Consider the following 23422-nt stretch of genomic DNA (forward strand, 5'->3'; position numbering starts at 1 on the left):
GAAGAGAAGCTCCTCTTTTTTTCCCTCTGGATGTAATTGGATATGGTAATTGCAGAGCCAAGAGAAGCAGAGCTGGAGCCTTGAGTTCCCCTTACCTGAAATCACCCTACCCCTTGAACTTCTTGACACGTGTGATAATCAACTTCCTTATTGTCATTTAAGCCAGCGTAAGTCAGGGGTTTCCATTACTTGTATCTGAAACCATTCTAACAGAAACAATATGGGAAACTTTATGATACATGGATTTGGGGTAGAGAGTCTTGGGTTTGAATCCCCTCTCCAACACTTCAAACTGGGAATTTTACTGAACTATTTAGAGCCTTGAGTTCTTATCAGTAAAAGGAAGGATACGTGTTCCTACTGCTCAGAGCTATTTGGTCCAATACAATAAGTAGTGGGAAGTGTCTGGTACCTGGTAGATGATAAATAGCCATTATTGTGAAAATGAACTTTATACCAATGCTATAAATACTTTTACCAAAAAAAAAAACTTTTTAAACTCTAAATTTACACAAAACAATTTTATTGGTTCACTCATGCTTTCTACTCTAGTCAGGCAGGTCTTAGAGTAAATACAAAGGTTGATTCCTAACAAGCTCAGATCAAGAATACTCAACCTCTGAGTGAACTTCAATTCCCTGAATATTTGGGATCATGGGGCAGGGAATGAAAGTGTTGATAATAAAATTATGATTGGAGCTGAGACTGGAGGGCTGCTACCAGGACTGGAATTTGCCTTGAAGTTAGCAATCAACTTTTCAGAGTGGTCTAACAAATCAAAGACTTGTCATTTATTTGTTCTTAGTTTTCCTGCAGGAAGTGGTTTAAGCATTAAATAGTTTGATTTTATTGCATTGTTTAAAAAAAAAAAAGAGAGACATTGCCATCTCTTGTTCTGAAAGAGAAGATAGTTTGGATAACCTCACTTTACCAATATGCAGTTTATACAACCATGAGGTCATAATGGTTTAGCACAGGGCTGGGCCTTCTGGGTCTTCCTGGATTGAAGCCAAGTGCCTTTTTCATTTCAACATTAAAACAAAAAATATCATGTCATCTTGGGATGGTGTCACATTGCTAAGAAGAGCCAATTTTTTGTTTGTTTTTATTTTGCTTTGTTTTTGCCACAGTTACAAAGACTATATTATATAGGTCAACTTTCAAATCTGTTTCTTGAGATTTATTATATGACTCTTATTTCTAAGATCTTCTTAATGGAAACTGTATTGTTCATTGTAGCAACTTGGAAACACTCTACCTTTCTTAAAATTTCTATTTAAAAAAAATTTTTTTAAGTCTTTATTGAATTTGTTACAATATTGCTTCTGTTTTATGTTTTGGTTTTTTTGGCCACAAAGCCTGTGGGATCTTAGCTCCCCGACCAGGGATCGAACCTGCACCCCCTGCATTGGAAGATGAAGTCTTAACCACTGGACCGCCAGGGAAGCCTCTCTTAAAATTTTTATAAGAGACAATAATGACCTAAAGATGAGTGTCAGAAGCAGATTGGAGGGCGTCAGAGTTTTAAAGGAGGAGCTAATTTTTATTGACAGCATAATCCCCAAACTACTCTGCTACCTATTACCCCTCTGTTTAATGGAGTGAACCGACTGCTTATGTGGCGAGTAAGGCCTCGCTCTGGATGCACACAGTTGTCCAAACAGGCCCTCAGCCAGCCTTGAGTAAAGAGATAAAACGCTCGTGTGCTCTAGGAAAAGCCAGAGGACCCACACTTGGGACCACGAGGGCAGCGTGAGGCTGGTGAGTGGAGCGGCTTTAGAGCCATTTCTTAACATTTCTGGCTTGGGTCTTGATTTTTCAGGCACAGGGACAATAATGTGAGCAACTACTTACAGATCCCACAAGATCTAGGAGCTAAGTGTCCTCCCTAATTTTAGTCTGCTGGAAACCCGGATAAAGTCACTCCTCCCTGCAGAGAGTCCCCACCTGCAGCTGCTGGTGTCAGTACTGGAAGCTCCTCCCAGAGTGACCTTCATGGCTCTGCCACCCTGCGAACACGCCCTTCCCCCAAGAGCACAAGCTGCAGTCACCCGCTCCGACACCCACTTGCCTCCGTGTGGGTGAGTCCCACCTCACACCCCACCCCACCCCCAGCTCCTATGAAAGGACTTTCTCTTGAATCGGCCTTTCTGGTCTCAGGTGGAGAGTCAGTTGGCTTTCCAAGGCGTTCTGCAGGCTTTGAAGTGAAAAGAACACGGAAGACTATTCTTGTGGTTTCCCTAATGTGTGTACCAAGGGGAGCAGGAGCCACTTGATCCTGTGTTTGAAATAAACCAGGTTACTGGTCTGAAAGAGCAGGAAGCAAATGGCTTCCATAGATACAAACCTTCCTGCATTAAACCCTGGGCTGGTCATCCTTACTTTGCTTTCAAAATATGAGGAATCACCACCATTCCCAGGGATGGCTATGGAATGCCAGTCCTGGTGAGCTGGCTTGTTTTTCAGTAACTCTCCCCTCTACTGAGGTAAAGAAAAACTAGAGGCCTCGGACTAGGTTTAAGAAGTGCCCAAAAAAATCTGCTGAAAACTAAAAATAAGTCTCAAATTTATCTCATTGTTGTCTGTTTTCAAGGTCAGATTGGCTGATGATGTCCGTCCAAACAGCCAAACAATCTTCCCTGTTACCCCTGTCCAAAAGGCCTCCCCAACTGGGAGACTGGGATTGACATATATACACTAATATGTATAAAATGGATAACTAATAAGAACCTGCTGTATAAAAAAATAAATAAAATAAAATTTAAAAATAAAAAAAAAAAAAAGGCCTCCCCATCACCTGTAAAATGCCATCTATTTTGGGCCATGTTACAACAGTGTTTTGGGCTGGATGTGTAAGGGCTACAAAATAACCAACACATGATACCTTCCTCAATTAGCTTTTACACTAGGAGTATCCAAAGAATTGTTATTGTAAATAATAAGAAGAAGTAGTTAATGAGTAGAATCAGGTACCACATATGTTGAGAAGTATTTTGATGCATTTCCTAATTTAATCCTCACTATAACCCTGGGAGGAGGGTACTGTCACGACCCTATCTTGCAGATGAGGAAACGGAGCCTCTCCCAGTGTGCTGGTTATTCTCTGTCTGCCTCTCAGCAATTCTCCACCCTTCCCTGCCCTGCCCCGTGCCCAGGAGGCTGAGCCTTACGGACAGCACAGCCCAGCTCCCTTGTGAGCTGACTTTGGCAGCCTCCAGAGATCAGAGGGTAGGAGAAGAAGAGGTCAGGGTGTTTCTTTCCCACTCACCCCCTTCTTCCTGCAGCAGCTGCATTGCTCCATAGACACATGGCTCCTGGCAGCAGGTCCCGGACCTGGGCGGTCACTCACCCAGCTCTGCTACAGCCTTCCCTCCCTCTACTTCCCATCCCAAGAGCAGTGATGGTTTCCGCCTGTTGCTAGACACTGGGTGCTCTGTCCTTGCTTGTTCCCTCCACCCTGTCCTCACCTCCATAAGTAGCCACTTCAATAAAATCTCCTCATCTGAACCAATCAAGGGCAAATTGGGTTTCTGTCAAGATCCCGACTGACACACCAGCAAAAGAGATGCAGACCAGAGATTCAAACCCATAGTATTCAGTGGTAGGGGAGAAGAGAGGTAAACTGATAATAAAAGAAATAAAATTATTAGAGCCATGAGAAAGTTGTAGAAAGTGTTATGGGAAATCAAAGACCAATTAAAAAAATACTTTGTAGAGGATGTGACATAGTGTTAGGCGTTTTAAAAATGTATAGAAGGAGATTTAGAAAACAAACTAGTGGTTACCAAAGGGGAGAGGGAAGGGAGGAGGGACAAATTAGGGGTATGGGATTAACAGGTACAAACTATTATACATAAAATAGATAAGCAACGAGGATTTACTAGATAGCACATGGAATTATACCCATTATCTTGTATAACCTGTAATGGAGTATAATCTGTAAAAATACCAAATCACTATGCTGTACACCTAAAACTAACACAGTATTGTAAATCGACTATACTTCAATTTTTTTAAAAAGTAGAATTGAGACAAGTGGATATGAAGGAAAGAGTTTCAAATACAAGCAAAGGCAATGAGGCAAAAAAGCACAAACCACATGTTGGGAACAGAGGTGGTTTACTCCTGGAAGTGGGGGTAAGCTTGTGGATGGTTTTTCACAAACTGTATCCTACAGAACTCCACTGTTCTATGACATGTTACTACCATATTGAAAAAAAAGGGGCTTCCCTGGTGGCGCAGTGCTTAAGAAGCCACCCGCCAATGCAGGGGACACGGGTTCGAGCCCTGGTCCAGGAAGATCCCACATGCCGTGGAGCAACTAAGCCCGTGTGCCACAACTACTGAGCCTGCGAGCCACAACTACTGAGCTCGCGAGCCACAACTACTGAAGCCCATGCGCCTAGAGTCTGTGCTCTGCAACAAGAGAAGCCACCGCAATGAGAAGCCCGCGCACCGCAACGAAGAGTAGCCCCCGCTCACCACAACTAGAGAAAGCCCACGTCCAGCAACGAAGACCCAACACAGCCAAAAATAAATAAATTAAATAAATAAATTTTAAAAAAAAAGAATTTTACTCATTCATCATTCAATCGTTTATTAAGTAAAAATTAATGGAGCCTTTATCCTGAGCCAGGCTCTGTTAGACTACAGAGGGAAACCATAGCGACAAGAAGAACAAGACAGAGTTCCCACTCATCAGAAGCTCTGGACCGGGACTTCCCTGGTGGTCCAGTGGTTAAGACTCCGTGCTCCCAATGCAGGGGGCCCGGGTTCAATCCCTGGTCGGGGAACTAAGTTCCCAGATACCGCAGCTAAGCCCTCAGGCCACAAGTAGAGAAGCCCGCGCACAGCAATGAAGAGCCCACACAGCCGGAAGGAAGGAAGGAAGGAAGGAAGGAAGGAAGGAAGGAAGGAAGGAAGGGAGGGAGAGAGGGAGAGAGGGAGGGAGAGAGGGAGGAAGGGAGGGAGAGAGGGAGGAAGGGAGGGAGGGAGGAAAGAAAGACCGTATAACGATCTTTAAGAAAAAAAAAAAGAAGCTCTGGACTGCTTGAGGTTGAACATGAAATGAAAATATATAGTTACAATGTAAGCTATAATTTCAATACAATTCTCTGAAAACACAGAGAATGAACTCCTTATCTAGCAATGAAGGGTTTGGAAGCCTTCAGAAAAGAGCTGATGTTTAAGCTTAAAGGACGAGTAGAATTTGCCAGGTAAAAGGAGAAACCTCATGCAAGGACACTGAATTTGAATATCCAGACGCCATACTTAACTGCATAAAAGATTACTCCTTATAAGACAGAAAAGAAAGAATCCAATATATATGGATAAATATGAATATTAATTAAAAACAAAAGGATTTTCCAAAAATGCCTTTTAAAGTTATAGAGATTTGGGAGAAATTTTAATAACGTAAATGTAAAGAGACTATCAAAAGGTTATTAAAGTCTATTTCAAGGCCAGCAGCTCTGCTGCTTCTCCTTGAGTTAAAGGAAGAAAAAAAAAATCTTTTTTCTCTTTTGTTCTTGATCATGAGATCCGGTATGCAAGTTAGGGGACATCAGAGAAGTCCAGCACTGGCCTCCGGAGACTTTTTGAATTTGAACACAGAAAATGAGAAACACACAATTATTTCAAAATGTTTCCAATTTTTCAGTTTAGAATAGTGCCCATAGTATACAGGAAATTGCCAAAGCCTGTTTTTCTTCCTAATAATTTTAGATTGCTATATTCTTTTAAGTAGGATTAGAGTAAAGCTTTCCTTTGCTGTGCAGCTTTTTTTTGTTTTTTTTCTTTTTAGGCTACCATATGTACCAATGTGACAATTTAACTCTACAACTACTTTATATTTTAAGGTTTTATATATTATAACTTTACATATTTATATTCATAGTGTACTGATTACTTATATTTCCAAATACTTAAAAATGAGTAATCTATACGTAACAAAAACAGGAATTTTTTAAAAAGTTTTAAGTGCAATACAAATACATTTATTTTGTTTTATTAAGTGCTATAAAGATTATTTTTAGTGGCTCTTTTTGTTAGCTTTTTCTTTTTCTTAAATTATAGGAGTTTGTTGTGGTTTTATTTTTTACCATGCAAGATTTTAAATCCCACCATCATGAGAGAAAAATCTGGTTTTGCCCTTAAAACACTGACAAATATATAGACCTGATAATGTTAGCGTTCAGTAGATGTTCGTTGAATAAATGAACTGATGGTGCCATAGGGAGACTGGAAGAGGAGACAAAAACCTAACCCTGGCTCCCATTTGAATCTGTAACTCTTCCTAAATTCAGTACAGGCAGCCCTCTGTATCCATGAGCTCCAAAGATTCACCTAACCATGGATGAAAAAATATTTGAAAAAAATAAATCCATAAAGTTCCAAAAAGCAAAACTTGAATTTGCCACACCAGCAACTATTTACATAGCATTTATACTATATTAGGTATTATAAGTAACCTAGAGGTGATTTAAAGTATATGGAGGATGTTTGTAGGTTATATGCAAATACTGTGCCATTAGGAACTTGAGCATCCTTGGACTTTGGTATCTGCATCGGTCCCAGAACCAATCCTCCATGGATACCAAGGGATGACTGGACTAGGAAACTCTTTGTTGTCTACAAACCAAACCTATGACTTGGGGTTGAACAAAAGTCTTGAGATAGTTTTTTCTTGGAAAGCCTGGATTAAACTTTTTAGCATTGATGCTATAACAATTTGATTCATTCACTCATTCAACAAATTTAAAAACATTTATTAAGCATTTAGAGGAACAGTAGTAATAATAATAATAATAATAGGTAATACCAATTCAGAATTTATTTTGTGCTGGCCCTGTACTATGTGCTTTGTACTGATTATCTCACTGAGTCCTTACAACAGCCTGAAATAAGCTCCACTGTACAGAAGAGGAAAGTGAGGCGCAGCAAGTCACATAACTTGCCCAGGATCACCCAGCAACTAAATGAATTCTAAATTGAGTCCAAGCCAGTCAGACTCCAGAGTTCCACATGCTTTGCTACCCTAGGACCACATGCTGGGTGCCCAAAGATAAAAATATATGTGGATCATCCTTCCATAAGAATTACAATGTTGTAGACTCAAAGACTGTAAGAGCAGGTCACCTAGGCTCTCTTTTTACAGATGAGAAATCCAGGTTAAGTGAGGTGATTTATCCAAAGTCACCCAGACAGGTTGAGAATGCCTCTCTCCCAACCCTGTGTTGTCTCTCACTCCATTTCTCTTTCCACTCACTACACGGAGCTAGAAACCTCCACTTACTGAGTGAACTCCTAGAGCCATGTTATCACCACAGAAATAAGAAACCAGATGGAAATGATTTTTAAATATGTAAATTTATCTCCTTAGAAATAATCCTCACTGACACCTTTCAAACTGGCAAATTGTTGAAGCTGCATGTGGATCTCGGCCTCGTGAAACATAAGCACTAAGGGGAGGGATAAATTAGGAGTTTGGGATTAACGTATACACGCTACTATATTTAATATATAAAATAGATAAACAACAAGGTCCTACTGTATAGCACAGGAAACTATACTCAGTATCTTGTAATAACCTATAATGGAAAAGAATCTGAAAAAGAATAGATATATATGTATTACTGAATCACTGCTCTGAACACCTGAAACTAACACAACGTTGTAAATCAACTATACTTCAATTAAAAGAAAATCAGCACTAAAATTGAGTTTAGCAGTTTATATAGAGTTGACGTTGGGTCTTCCCCCTCCCTGCCACACCCTAGGTTTCCAATTATCTTTCAGTCCCATCTTGTCTCCCGCACTGAGGCCATGTAACAGGTCATTACTAAGTGATTGCATAACTGGAACAAAAGCAAGATAGAATCAAAAGGATATTTTGAGCTCAAGCGACAGCAGCCACTGATTCAACCTCCTGATTGTTAGCACAAGAAAAGGCAGGTCTGGGAAGCAATATAACACAGCGGAGCCTGCTGAAAGAGTAGGACAGACTGGGCAGAACTCACAGCCGTGTTTCTTAGTGGTACAGCACTGGCTATCCCATTTAACCACTTTGAACCTCAGTCTCACATGTAATAAAGTATATTCCACACTACCTGGCACATAATATGCATTCAACAAACACAGCTATAATTATTACAATCCCATCCTAGTTCTGCCCTCTTCATTCACCCACAGATTGCCCTCATTTTTACACAGTGGAGGAACCCAACAAGATGCTTGTTGAAGCTTTGCTCAAGTCTTCATCCTCTGAGTTTCAGCTCAAATTCTACCACCTCATGGGAGACTTTAGCACCTGCCAGAGTGGGAATTAACAATTCCCCCTTCCATGCTCTCTAGCTGTAGCCTGATAAAGCCTACATCTCACTTTCTCCTGTATTTGACTTTGTTTCGTTTCTACCCAAAGCATAAATTCCTTGAGATGAGGGATATTTGTTTTCTTTCTCACAGCCCCTGTACAGTCACCTTATACAGAGTGAGCACTCACTAAATGTGTGGGCCTTGCCCTGAATGAGTTTTTAACAACTCAAGTGCCATACTCATGAAAAGTATTTGAGAATTACGATTATGGAGTTGAACTGAGTTCTTAAGCAGTGAGGGTCCTGGTTTTTCTGGTGGTATTTTTTTTTTTCAGGTAGCCGAGTGGGGCAAATACCAAAAAAAAAAAACAAATATCTAGGCTCAGCATGAGGACACCTGCTACACAGGGCATTTCTCTTTGACGTCAAAGTTCTCTACAGATCCGTCGTTGTTGCTATCCTTATGGCAATCGCAGTGACAACCTTAGAGCCAGATAGCATCCTCTCGTTTTACTACTGACAGCTCCAGGAAATAAGAGAAGTGGGTGGAGCTTGTACAAACCCACAGTTCTGCAGGTCATCTGTAGTTGGAGCTCCTGTCTGGGTAGGGGCAATAGGCCTGAGGCTGGCTCTGCGAGTGGAGCTAGGAGAGGGCACAGTGGGTCCTTCTGTGCCTCAGTTGCTCTCTCTGAATGATGGGAATAAAATCATCTTGTTCTCCAAGATTCTACTTCCCTAAATTGGTGACACTAATTTCAAAAACCACCAGGACAAATGAGCAATGAATGTCAAAGTAGGTTGAGGTAGTCCTGAAGGATGGTGCTCCAAAGCAGAGAGAAGGCACGTTCTTTTTACATAACAGATATAACAATAGCTAATATATATTAAGGGCTTACTGTTGTGTCAGGCCATGTGCTAAGTGTTTTATGTGTATTAATTCATTCAATTCTTCAAACATTGCTATGAAGTAGTCGCCATTTTACTGAGGAGAAAACTGAGGCACAGAAAGGTCAAGCCAAAAGCTACACAACTAATAAGAGGCAGAGCCTGGAATAGTACTCACATAGTTGAATGCCACTGGCATACTCTTAATTATGTTGCCGGACTGTCTTCCCGTGGCCATCTCTTTATTTTGGTGCCTAACACAATGCCTTGCATGTAATAGGTGCTTTGGGAAGTCTCTCCCTTCTTCCCCTCCTTCTAATTCCGCCCCCGGCTTCTCTATTAAGTTAGGTATTTGACTTTTAATGGTGTTTCTCCAAATGGAAGCTGGAGATCCACAATTTATTTTTTTCACAGTTATGATTTAAAAAATGAATATAAACACATTCTGGATCATTGGGATAACCATCTGATACCAAGTACTGCCTTGTGATCTCAGTGCCTGTGTTAGCTATGCCTTGCCACCAGCTCTTACCACTTTACTCATTATGCTAATAAGAAAGGAAGAGCACAAAGTTAATCTCTAATGATGTATCAGAGTCAAATGAAAGCCAACTATTACAATAACATAGGGTGTGAGCAGAGGAGGTGTGTTACCTGGAAGGGAGGAAAGAGGTGAGAAAACTGAGTCCATACAGGGCACTTCCCACGCCGTAAGGGTGGTAGAGCCTCGCAGAGCTCAAATGTACTCACACCTGAGCAGTCAGTACCACATGTTGCTAGTAGTAGTTGAGTAAACATTAGTAATTTAAATTTTACAGTTCTGGGAGGGGAATTTTATATTTAACTTATAAATTTGTTTTGGTTTTATTCCAGAGTTGTTCAAAAGCTATAACGCAAGTTTATATCTCGTTTTATGTTTATAGTAATGCAACGTTTTAAAAGAAAATAATTTAAGCCAGGAGTGGGCTGGTTTAAGAAAATTTTGCCCTTAAAATAGTGCCCTCGTATTTAAGAATCACCACACAGTGACACGTGTTGGGGCTTTCCTATTTAAAATCGATGGCAAACACAAGCACCTTGGTCTGTCATTAACACGTTGGTGTGAAACAGCCTGTTAGGCCCTCTCTTTTCGAGAGCAGACTTTGGTGGGAGACAGGCAGGCTAAAGGGCTTCACAGAAAAAAAAAATGCGGCCTCAGTGCATTGGGACAAGTCATTGAGCCGAGAAAAACCTCCCCGGCCTTACCTGTCAAAGAGACGTAATCTGTACCTTCTTTGCCCCTTCTGTGGGCCCCTTGCCCACTGGGTGTGGAGGTGGCTCCACCCGCTGGTACCGGATAGAGAGCTGAGGCCGGTGGGCTCCCCACCCAGCCGGTTCCTGGAAGCTGCCAAGTCCCTGCCCTGCTCCGGGCCCCATGCACCGCACTGGGTGCTGCTGCAGAGGACGCAAAGCATTGGCGGTCCTGCCACCGGATTGCGGGTTTCCGCCCCCTGGAGGCCCCCGAGAGACTGGGTGAAGCGGGAAGGAACTCGGGCATCACCTCAAAACTTTGGAAACTCTCAAAGCGCATGTGGGGTGGGAAGCGCACAGGTTTCTCTCCAACTCTTGAAACTTGCGGAGGGGCTTTTCGCGCACCAGGTGTGGCCCGCGGCCCCAGATCTAGGCTGTCGACTTTAGGGGCCCCTGGTCTTTGCAGCGAAGGCCGCAGGCTCGCTCAGGAAGGGTTGCGTGGGTCCCCGGGCAGGGCGGGCCCTTCTCCGAGAGCCGGCGCGGGCTGGCGCGGAGAGGCCGGGACAGGCGAGCGGCGCCGGGGCCACCTGCGCGGGGCCGCAAGGCCGCGGGTCCTCCCGACTGCGCGCCCGGCTCGGACAGGCGGCGGGCGGCGAGGGGCGGGGGCGCGGGCCGCGTGCGGGGCGGGGTGGGGCGGGGGGCGGCCGCGCGGCTTCCCCGAGGCCGGAGGCGGGGCGGGCGGGCTCGGGAGGCGCGGGGGGCGGAACCGGCAGCCGCCGGCACTGCTTGCCCGCCCGCCCGCTCGCACTCAGTCGCGCCGCCGAGCCGGCATGGGAGCTGCGCGCGCCCTCCCGGCCCCCACACCTGTCTGAGCGGCGCGGCGAGCCGGGGCCCGGGCGGGCGACCCGGCGCGGGTGAGTGAAGACGCCGGCCCGGCGGGGGCCGTGGAACAAAGGGTCGGTGGGCGCGAGGCGGGGGGACCGCGGGCTGCGTGGCTGCGGGGGGGGCGGCACCGGAGACCTCGCCTGGGCTACCCTCGGGGCTCGAGGGGTGGGACCGGCGGCCTGGGGGAGCTCCGCGGAGACTCAGGAGCTGCAGGGCATTTGGATTCACGCGGTGTCACCCGTGGATCGGGTGGGGAAGGAAAGTTTTGCAACTACCATCTCGGATGCTGGGTGGGAGTAAAGAAAGAGCCCGCTCTGGGCACGCTGTCCTCCGGCTGGAAGATGACAACACCGGCACCTCCTACATGCACACACAGACACACACACACACGCACACCCTCACTTTTTCCCTTGAGTTTTGCACATACGTATTCCAACAAGATCTGAACATTAATTTTTAAATCCTGGGCATGTGATTGTGAACAAACCTTAGCAAGCAAGGAGACTGCAGCAAAGAGGCTCTTTTCTCTGGTGCCTTGATTGATAACCCTGCGCATCCCTAGAAACTACTGTCCGTGAACTATCAACAGTTGCTGGAAGCAAATATTTCTTCCTGGGCCTGTGGACATTCATCACTAGTTAACGTTTAAAAAAACAGTTTGAAAAAAGTTTCAAAAATGTTTTAAAAGAGGAAGGAGAAGAATTATTTAGATGAAGGAAAACCACCACTCCCCTCCGGAATACAGATTAGGTTTGCTTTCGAACATCTCATGAGAAAGTGGCTGATAAAAAGCCTGTTTGTTTAATTCCCTTTTGGGTGACATCCATGAGACTTCAGAAACAGCCCCTGGCTGGTGGAAAGCTCCTGGTTGTTCAGGATCGGTGTTGGCTTAGGGTTGCCTTCTCTTAGCTTCTGAAACTGAACTTGAGGGGTCCCTGTGCCCTCCTCAGGAGCAGGTAGGCCAATGCCAGAATCATTTTGACGAGGCCCTGTGGTAAGGAGTTGAATTTATGGTTTGAAGTCAGCTGTGGCCAAAAGCTGAATTCCAAATTAATATCAGGCTATTTATTGCACTTGTCTCAGAATCATACCTGTGCATAAGAGCATTTAAAATAGACCTTATAACTGCATCTCTTAAGAAGTCTGTCAGACAGGAGTTGATTGGAGGTGGAGTGGGGAAAAGAAGCTTAGAAACTGCCACACAAGCCACTATATGTACTTGTGAAAGTGTTTGTGATCATATGCACACCGTCTGCATTTGAATAGATTGTTTCACTTGTATTTTTGCCACTTAAAGTCAAGAGATAACTTGTCATCCTTTCCATTGCCTGAACTGGAAAGGAAGCATTCTTCCAAGGTAACTAATATGGATCTCATTTTTGTAACAGTGACAACTTATTCAGGTAGATGGTGAATGTGGGTGCATTTTTCTGTCTGTAGTATAAGTGCCAAAGTGCCCATTAGTGGGTCTGAGAACACTTCTGGCCCCTGTCTGCAGTGTTTAAGAGTCTCAGGTTCTCCTGCACATCTTTTCTCATAGATCTCTTAGGATTTAATCCACCAGCCATTATTCATGCCTAACTCCCCTCCCCCACCCCCAACTCCAGGGAATTCGTTTCTCATGGTCTCACCATTGACAGTTTTATACTCTGCTCTTGTTCTGCTGCCAGGTTTGTCCCAGGCTCACTAGGGTAGTTCATTTTGCCTAAAATCTGATAGAGAAGAAGTTAAACTTCGTTTGACCACAAGATTATGTTTAGGGTAGCTGGGCTTGTAAATACCCTGCATTTCTTTCCTGTACAAGACTATAATTCTTAAACCATTATGTGATTAGGTTTGTTTCCCTTTAACAGGTTCTGTGCGTCAGGAAAATGAGAGCATGCCTGGCTGCAGAGTATTCCCAGAGCTTTGTTCATTTTTAGCTATTTGCTTTAGGAATTAGCATGGTTTCACTGTTCAGTATCCCTGGCCAGAGAGTCCATGGAAAAACCCTTTGCCATCCTTCCAAATGGTGTCCAAAACTTTTATCCTCACAAACTTCCCTGCTGTTTCTTTCTGTCATTACTGTTTATAGTGGTCACAGGAATTCAGACGTTGTACAACAGAGAACTTATATCCTGAGGATTAGATTTTCCCTGCCAGCGCTTCTTTGCTATAGGAGTTAAACCATTATCCCAAACACTTGCCCCCTTGAGGAGACCTGTGTTGTTGCAGTTTTCAAGGTGTAGAACTGGCAGAGAGCCATCTCAGTGCTAGTCTCCAAGCAGTGATTGTTGTCTACACATCTGATAATGTGCAATGTCCCTTCACTGTAAGGTTATTAGTGGGCTTATGAAGTGGCAGCATCTTCATAAGGTATAAATATTTTCAGACAGTGGACAGAGGGACAGCGGCTCATGTTGAGTGATGGAACATGGAAAGTGTAACCCTCTTGTGAGTCAGATATACAGAGCTGGAAAAGGAATACTGTTTCCATATTACTAAGCATGGTGAGAAAATATTTGCTTACCTTCATTTTCCATTCGGCTTTGTCATTTAGGTGAAGTGATGCATGAAAATACTTAGTTGGGAACTTTAAAAGGTAATTATGTATCTAAGGACTCCTTATCCAGTAAAGGCTTATTCCTAGAAATGAAATGTTGTAGACCTGAATTTTTTTGTCCAGATTTTTTGTAATTAATTAATTTATTTTTTAACTTTTTATTTGATATTGGAGTATAGTCGATTAACAATGTTGTGATAGTTTCAGGTGTACAGCAAAGTGATTCAGTTATACATGTATCCATTCTTTTTCAAATTCTTTTCCCATTTAGGTTGTTACATAATATTGAGCAGAGTTCCCTGTGCTCTACAGTAGGTCCTTGTTGGTTAATAATAAGGATAAGGTTTGGAAATGTGCATTCCTTTTTTAAGGTGTGAGTTTTCCAGACAGTTCTATAAGGATAAAATGATTCATTTAAAGGCAGGAGAGAATTAAAAATTATGTGACCCATTAGTTACCTTTCCAGTAGTGAAATTATGACTGTTTTCATCCTAGAGTGTTTATGTTTAAATAAACTTAAATGGGCATAGCTAAGGCTTACCAAGAGTTTATAAAAATGGAAACAATAATTGTCTCCTGGGGAATTATTCTAGTATCAGGTGAATTGGGAAATTAATGCAAAGCCACCAACCTAATTTTAAAGTGTTTTATTAATGGGGAAGGGGTCAGGGCAAGGTGTGAATGCCTTAGCAAGGGCCCTGAGCTGGAGTAGGGTGTGTCCCCCTCCTCCTCTCTGCCCCAAGACTTTCCTAAGAGCTTTCTCACCTAGCCATCCTCTACTCCATTCTTGAAAGCTGCCCTCTGCTGGAGGTCTTTGTTTCCTTTGCAAACAGATAAGGGAAACCTTGCCATCCAGACAGGCAAGAGATTAGCATGATAAATTTTCCTTTTCCTTTCCCCTTGTGCCTCCGCCTTCTTTTCCTTTCCCCTTGTGCCTCCGCCTTCCACAATTCTTTGAGTAAAAGCTCCTGAGCAGTAAATGACAGTGCAGACGCTGTCTATAAACAACATACTGCCTGACCTGGACTTTTGTGACCCTGGAAAATTATAAAATGAGAGAATCTTGGACCTGGAAAGACCAGAGCTAGAAGACTAAGAGATCATTGTTCATAACAATTTCTAAATCACCCTAAACACACATTTGGTAAAGGAGTGAGTAACTTATGAAGCTTGTAACTTTAATACAGTTGTCAGTTTAAACCCAGGTGGGGACCTGAGAACATACAACTTTCTCTTCCAATTTCTGATCAGGTATTTAAAAACCAAATCAATTTGGAATAATTTGACCTGCATTAATTTCTAAATCTGAATTAAAGTTGTTTTTTTTTAAAATACAGTTTTGTAGCTTCCAGAGTTAGATAGAAACTTTATTTATTTATTTTAAATTTATTTATTTATTTTTGGCGGTGTTAGGTCTTTGCTGCTACGCGTGGGCTTTCTCTAGTTGTGGCGAGCGGGGGCTACTCTTTGTTGAGGTACACAGGCTTCTCATTGTGGTGGCTTCTTTTGTTGTGGATCATGGACTGTAGGCGCGCAGACTTCAGTAGTTGTGGTGCATGGGCTTAGCTACTCCACGGCATGTGGGATCTTCCTGGACCAGGGCTCGAACCCATGCCCCCTGCATTGACAGGCGGATTCTTAACCACTGCACCACCAGGGAAGCCCTAGAAACTTTAATGAAGATATAAAATCTTCTCAGAATAAGGTCTTACCACACAAAGTAATGAATAGAGTTGAAATAATAATATAGGGAACTTATAAGCGATGCTTCAAACTAAGAGAATTAGTGTTTTTGAGGTATCTGAAAAGTTTATTTTTTATTTTTATTCTTTTTTATTTATTTATTTATTTATTTATTTATGGCTGTGCTGGGTCTTCGTTTCTGTGCGAGGGCTTTCTCTAGTTGTGGCGAGCGGGGGCCACTCTTCATCGCGATGCGCGGGCCTCTCACTATCGCGGCATCTCTTGTTGCGGAGCACAGGCTCCAGACGCACAGGCTCAGTAATTGTGGCTCACGGACCCAGCCGCTCCACGGCATGTGGGATCCTCCCAGACCAGGGCTCGAACACGTGTCCCCTGCATTAGCAGGCAGACTCTCAACCACTGCGCCACCAGGGAAGCCCTGAAAAGTTTATTTTTAAGGGATTAGAGCTTTACCCTGCCCTGTTGGTTTAGCAGTTTTACTTATAGATGGCTGGCTTCTCCTAAACTGGCTGACTGCCCAGAATTTCAGTTGTGAAGGCTCTGGATTAGATTAGATGCTATTCGTCTAGAGTATTAATATTCTAGCCATAGTCTGCAGTAGGCTCTTTAGTGCCCTCTAACAGCATCCTGTGATCTGTAAGTGGTCCGGGAGGCCCTTGGCAGAGTCAGCCCTCATTTTGCTGAAGAACAAATTCGATTCTGTGTGTTGAGAGGCTGGAGTGAAGCTGTGGCCAGTGAGAGCCAACACCCATACCCCAGAAAAGACTTGTTCCTGTGTCTCCACACCCACTAACTGGTTTCTAAAAACAGTGTTTACTTTTTGAAAGGCAGACATTTTTCAAAAAGGTATGCCGTGGTGACACATGTGAAATGAGGCATGCTTCAACGTCTTGGAAAGTATTTTTTAAACAGGGCTTTACTATACAGGGAAAGCACTTGGAAAGATGAAATTAGAATCAGTTTTGCCTGAGAGGGGGTTAATTCATTAAGACAAGGTTCCTAGATGGATGGCTTTTTGTTGGTTTTTTTTTGCAATTTTAGTACATTAACAATGTTATTTATTTATTTATTTATTTTTGGCTGTGTTGGGTCTTCATTGCTGGGCGCGGGCTTTCTGTAGTTCTGGCGAGCGGGGGCTACTCTTCGTTATGGTGCCCGGGCTTCTCATCGTGGTGGCCTCTCTTGTTGTGGAGCGCGGGCTCTAGGCGCGCGGGCTCAGTACTTGTGGCAAATGGGCTCTAGAGCGCAGGCTCAGTAGTTGTGGCGCACGGGCTTAGCTGCTCCACGGCATGTGGGATCTTCCCAGGCCAGGGCTTGAACCCGCGTCCCCTGCATTGGCAGGCGGATTCTTAACCACTGCACCACCAGGGAAGTCCCTACTTCAGCTTATCTTAAGAAAGAACACACAGAATCCAGAGATCCAAGCTGCCAAGTATTCCTGTTTTCAAAATATTATTCTTGGGAGAGAGAGAGGAGGAGATGAGATAGTATGATCTTATATATTATCATAAGTTGTAGATATTTTCAAGGGGCAGGAAGAACATGACAGTTAAAATCTGCTCATATTATCAACTAGAACATGCCTTTTGAAATCCTAAATCTGAAACTTGTATGTTAATTGGATCCTAGGAGTACAGAGTGCAAATTATTTACTGCAGTAAATAATTTGCACTCTGTAGGACTGTGCCAATGACACGTGTCTTTAGCTTTATCCATTTGTCCAACCGTTGACATTGTCTATTGACTGGGGTGTCAGGGAAGAGAATGGTAGGAACGAGTCTGAAACTAGTTCAAATACACTTTTAAAAATCCATCCAGGGGGCTTCCCTGGTGGCACAGTGGTTAAGAATCTGCCTGCCAATGCAGGGGACATGGGTTCGAGCCCCGGTCCAGGAAGATCCCACATGCTGCGGAGCAACTAAGCCCGTGTGCCACAACTACTGAGTCTCTGTTCTAGAGCCCGTGCTCTGCAACAAGAGAAGCCACCGCAATGAGAAGCCCGTGCATCATAACAATGAGTAGCCCCCCAATCGCCACGACTAGTGAAAGCCCGCGGGCAGCAACGAAGACCCAACACAGCCAGAAATAAATAAATAAATAAATAAATTTATAAGGAAAAAAAGATAAGCTGAAGTAAACTTGGCTTAACACATCTGTTGCTCAGTGTTAACAGGCGTTAATGTTCTCCATGTTATAGTCAAAGTGAGGAGGGGGTGGTATGTAGGGGTCCAAGATGAAGCCCTGTGGGAAATACATGATTCCTCCTAGTACATATCACACTTGGCAGGGATTCTGGTGTCGGGAGCATTTCGTCACCTACACAGCAACTTATACAGAGAAAAGGCTGTCCAAGCCCTAGGTATGTCCAAGGGCTGGGTCCTCGGCCAGGAGATGGGAATAATCAGAGAGAACCATCCCCTGAAGTCTCCTGAAGTGTTTTCCTCACCACACCTAATCCATCCCCAAAGTCCCCCTTAGGGAAGAGGACTCTACCTGCATTAGCATCCCCTCCCTCATCCATTTAGAACCTTTAGTCCTGGCAATACCCTCAACCAGCACAAACAAACATGCACATGCACGCAAACATGCACATACACATGACCCCCACGATTTCAAGGATTTAGAGAAATAATTAGATATATTTCCTCCATGCCAAAGGGCCCAGGGACCCTTCCTATTTGGAAAAATGGAGAGAAACAGTTTCAAGGAATCAGGAAGTCCCAAGGAATTGGCTTTTCCAGGACTTCATTTCTTTCTTTTCCAGCCACGCACTTGACAGAAGTGGAATCAGAGAGAGTCAAGCAAAACAGATCCCAGAGGCAGGTGGGGCAAGCACATACTGGAAAACATAGTGTGTGCATATTGGGAGGACGGCTAGGCATGCTCAGCTGGACTAGATCAGATCAATGGGATTTTCCAGTTTTATGTAAAAGAAAGCAAAAGGCACCCAAAAGTTGCTAGCAGCTCTGTATTCTCAAAGAGGAAGCGTGAGAATAGTGAAACAGTTTCCTCCTGACTCCCACTCCCACTATGTCCCACTAGCTTCTTAAGACCTAACCCCTCCTTGTCCTTGTTTCGGGGTCCTTGATTGTGAATGAATTAACCTACCTGCTAGTCAGCTTCTCTTGAACAGAAGATTCGGAGCCAGTCTGAGCCAACTGATGCTTCAATATTTGTAAGAGTACTTCCAATCATCTTTGTTGTTGTTGTTTCTCTTGTGGGATGATGGTTCTGGGTCTTTAAACATACCTTTCAGGATAAAATCCAAACTCCTTCATCTAGTATACACAGCCCTGCATAACCTGGCTCTTGCCTGCTGCTTCCACCATGTCCTCTGTTCCACCCTTGCTGAGCTTAGTGTGTTACTGAAGTGACTTGTACTGTTGCCTGTCTCCTTGCCCTTGCACAGACTGTTTTTCCCTCTTTCTAAGTGTCCCCTTCACTCTGTCTTAGCTAATTTCTGTTCAGCTTTAACACCCATCTCAAGCATTACCTGCCCCGGGATGCCTCCCCTGTTCTTCTTCTCCCCACAACTGGATTCCACGCCCTTTCTCTGAGCTACCACATCATCCACGTGCATCTCTGTCGTTAGCACTCAGCATGCATCATTCAAATATTTTTTCACAGATGTAGAGAACAAATGTATGGATACCAAGGGGGGGGGGTGGAATGAACTGGGAGATTGGGATTGACATATATACACTATTGATACTATGCATAAAATAGGTAACTAATGAGAGCCTACTGTATATCACAGGGAACTCTACTCAGTGCTCTGTGGTGACCTAAATGGGAAGGAAATCCAAAAAGGAGGGGATATATGTATATGTATAACTGATTCACTTTGCTGTACGGTAGAAACGAACACAACATTGTAAAGCAACTATACCCCAATTTAAAAAATATATATATTTTGAGCCACACTAATCATTCATTCATTCACTCTTCATAAATACAAACTATCCCTTCAATAAATCTTTGTTGAGTTGCTAGCATAGGCCCAAGTTCAAGGCATTTAGGCTAGCTGGGAACACAGATGCACAGACCTGAAAAAGTAACCAATAGTTACTTGAAATAGGAATAGAAAATAGTCATAGTGTGATACTTGATGCAATATTAGAGCTTTAGATCTTTGACAGAGACCCTGGTAGTATACAACAAAATCCAAAGGATGAAGGAATATTTGGTTTGTCAGAGGCCTGGTTACTCTGAAACTAAACTTATAATAGTTAAGGTTGTTCTAAATTCAAAGCAAAGCAAAACAAAAAAAGTCTCATGCCCTCTTCTCAATCACTCACGATTTAAAAGCAATCAGAGTCCCAGTAAGTGTGACACTGTGGACCCATCCCTCCTTGATGCCTTAGTCACTCAATAAACTGTGTAATTTAAATTTACCCTCGAGATGAGCAAGTACGTGCTGTAATGAGATTGAGAGGAAAGAAGGAAAGAAAGGCAGGGGGACCAGGAAGGTAAGAGAGGATGAAAGTATAGAATCAAGCACAAAGAAGGCTCAAAATTATATGGCTATCAGGGCTGGTCAAGCAATTCATCTGTGTATTAACGACTCCATGCACCTGCCCTGCAGCAGGCCGTCCTTAGGGGCATCTTAAACATCAAGGGGAAGGAATACCCAATTTCATTTTGGGCACCCAGCCACAGGAACAAACAAGGTCAAGCCCTTGCCTTGTGAGTGAGACCATTACCTAGGGATTCCTCTCCACACCCCGATTAATGAACAGGGTTCACAGTCTTAAAACAATGACAGGCATGCCCCCAGGCTGCCTCCCCAGCAAAGGAGCGCTCAGCCCCTCGCCCTCCTGACCTGCTTGTCTTTGTTCCTGCAGGGTGGTGCTCAGCATGGCGGGGACTCCAGGGCTCCTCCGCCTCCTCCTCGTCCTCCTCTGTGCTGATGGGCAGGTGAGCCCCTACGGCGCCCACTGGAAACCCACCTGGCCTGCCTACCGCCTCCCCGTGGTCTTACCCCAATCCACCTTAAACTTGGCCAAGCCACACTTTGGGGCCGAAGCCAAATTGGAAGTGTCCTCCTCGTGTGGCCCGCAGTGTCATAAGGGAAGTCCACTGCCCACTTATGAAGAGGCCAAGCAGTACCTGTCCTATGAAACCCTCTATGCCAACGGCAGCCGCACCGAGACACAGGTGGGCATCTATGTCCTCAGAAGTGGTGCGGGTGAGTCTTCGGGAAAGTCTCGAAGGAAGCGGCAGATTTATGGCTACGACAGCAGATTCAGCATTTTTGGGAAGGACTTCCTGCTCAACTACCCATTCTCAACATCGGTGAAGTTATCAACAGGCTGCACCGGCACCCTGGTGGCGGAGAAGCACGTCCTCACGGCTGCCCACTGCATACACGATGGGAAAACCTACGTGAAAGGAACCCAGAAACTTCGAGTGGGCTTCCTGAAGCCCAAGTTTAAAGATGGTGGTCGAGGGGCCAACGACTCGAGCTCAGCCGTGCCCGAGAAGATGAAATTTCAGTGGATCCGGGTGAAGCGCACCCATGTGCCCAAGGGTTGGATCAAGGGCAATGCCAATGACATTGGCATGGATTATGACTATGCCCTCCTGGAACTCAAAAAACCCCACAAAAGAAAGTTCATGAAGATTGGGGTAAGCCCTCCCGCCAAGCAGCTGCCAGGGGGCAGAATCCACTTCTCCGGTTATGACAATGACCGACCAGGTAACTTGGTATACCGCTTCTGTGATGTCAAAGATGAGACCTATGACCTGCTGTACCAGCAGTGTGACGCCCAGCCCGGGGCCAGCGGGTCCGGGGTCTACGTGAGGATGTGGAAGAGACAGCAGCAGAAGTGGGAGCGAAAAATTATTGGCATCTTTTCCGGGCACCAGTGGGTAGACATGAACGGTTCTCCACAAGATTTCAACGTGGCTGTTAGAATCACCCCTCTCAAATATGCCCAGATTTGCTATTGGATTAAAGGAAACTACCTGGATTGTAGGGAGGGGTGACACGGTGTTCCTTTCTGGCCGCTCTTAATGGTCTTCTATTTTAGGAGAGGCCAAATTTTGTCACTGGGGTGTGTGTGTGTGTGTGTGTGTGTGTGAGAAATGTGTTATAATATCTTTCACCTAATTTTTTTAAATTGCAAGATGACTGGCTGTATTATTTGAAAACTGGTTTGTGTATCATATATCATTTAAGCAGTTTGAAGGCATACTTTTGCATAGAAATAAAAAACATACTGATGTTTGGGTCAATAGGGAAGATTTAGTGATTAAGTTAATCTTTCACCTTTTGAGAACTTTGATTTTTATTTCATCTGAACTTGTTTCCAAAGCTTATATTAAATACATGGCATATGGGAGACATAAATTCTTATGTGTGTGTATGTGTGTATTTTCTCCTGAGGTTCAACTTGCTTTGTTTTGTTTTTTTTAGTGCCTAATCATTAATGTTTCCAGATGGCAGTGTTCCCCACCACATACAACTCTTAGGAACTTTCACAATACTTTTTAGACAGGCAGTTATAATATTTTGGATTTGGGGGCATTTGCACAGAAGTCCTGGATCAGTAAAATAATTTGTTGATTATACTGGTACACATATTAAACTGTATCCTATAGTAAGTACCCCAAGCATCTTTCAGTTTTGAAATAGTTTCTTTTCTGAAGACTGTTGCTGTACTTTCTGGGAAGCCTTTGCATGTGGCTCTGCCAGCTTTGTAGTCACACCAGAGTAAGCAAGATTGTTTATGCCAATCCTTCCATTTAACAGGATTTCACTCACATTTCTTGAACTAGCTGCTTTCCAGAAGACAATAATCAGGGCCTAATTAGAACAGGCTGTATTGCTTCCCAGCTAACAGTTGTGGTCACACTAAAAACAATCATTGTATTTTACCCCTGGAGTGTAGAACATCTCATGTTTTATCATTTGGATGGAGTAATTTAAAATGAATTAAATTCCAGAGCACAATGGACACATTGCTTGGCAGATGTCACAACAGAATAACCACTTGTTTGGAGACTGGCACAGTCATCCAGCCTAATCAAAATTATTCTGCATAGTTTTCAGTGCGCTTTCAGGAAGCTGTGGACTTGTGCAATTTGGAAAGTTTTCTCTCTTACTTATTTTATAGTAAAAATATTTGGAAAATGCTTTAAGAAAAACCAATATGGCTTTTTTTTTTTTTACTAGCTTTAAAAGGGCCTCTTTTACTAGAATTCTCCAGGCTACAGACACCCATAATCAAGTACAAGAGTAAAAAATGAAAATTGGGAATGCAAAATGGATCAGAATCACCCCTTCAATAAATGTCTTTATGAATGTTTTATCAATATGATCATCACAGTATATAAGGAAAAGATTTGGACTCATTTTATGTTTTTATTCTATGCCTCTCAGCCCGAGCACTTCTTTCTAAATGTATCAGTAGAGAAAAAAAAGCAAATCAATTACAAGGCAGATATGTGGTGTGCATGCACCCCTGACATTTCCAGCCTGCATTGTGACTATTTATTTGTGAGGACACTGAAATACAGCACTGATGCTTAAACCTTCTCCGGGTGACTTTTGGCTTATGTTCCTCGAGCTCTTCAGAAGAATAATCCTGATAAAGCACTCAAGAAACTACAACCATAGTGCGTTCCTCAAATCACATAAGAAATACTGTGCATAGCAGAGATGCAAGGCCACCAGGAACCTTCGGATTTCCACTACAATATGCTTTGGAATCTAACAGGAATCTAGCCTGAGGAAGAAGGGGGGTCTCCATCTCTATGTCTGGTATTTGGGGGTTTTGTTTGTTTTTGCTCTTGCTTGGTGCTAAAGGAAGGTTGCTGGACACCTAGACCAGAACTGATTTTAAAAAAATATATTGATAGA

The 23422-nt window shown here is 43.6% G+C and overlaps 2 protein-coding genes across 2 annotated transcripts in view; one reads left to right on the forward strand and one right to left on the reverse strand.

Moving 5' to 3' along the window:
* The window catches only part of ME3 (malic enzyme 3), a 327148-nt gene extending 316157 nt beyond the window's left edge, over positions 1–10991 (reverse strand). The window contains exon 1 of the mRNA XM_082340456.1: positions 10443–10991. Coding sequence (XP_082196582.1) covers positions 10443–10651 — 209 coding nt within the window. The 5' untranslated portion in view covers positions 10652–10991. The remainder of the gene's footprint in view (positions 1–10442) is intronic.
* Positions 10992–11183: 192 nt separating this feature from the next.
* Positions 11184–21910, forward strand: PRSS23 (serine protease 23). The gene is made up of 2 exons (XM_082342304.1): positions 11184–11341; positions 20403–21910. The coding sequence occupies exon 2, from the start codon at positions 20416–20418 to the stop codon at positions 21544–21546; it is 1131 nt and encodes a 376-aa protein (XP_082198430.1). The 5' UTR covers positions 11184–11341; positions 20403–20415; the 3' UTR covers positions 21547–21910.
* The last annotated feature ends 1512 nt before the right edge of the window (positions 21911–23422 follow it).

Source organism: Balaenoptera borealis, assembly GCF_965194805.1.
Source record: "Balaenoptera borealis genome assembly, chromosome: 11".
Lineage (NCBI taxonomy): Eukaryota > Metazoa > Chordata > Mammalia > Artiodactyla > Balaenopteridae > Balaenoptera > Balaenoptera borealis.

Coding starts and splice junctions, on each gene's coding strand:
- PRSS23 (XM_082342304.1), top strand. CDS start 20,416: ATGGCGGGGACTCCAGGGCTCCTCCGCCTCCTCCTCGTCCTCCTCTGT.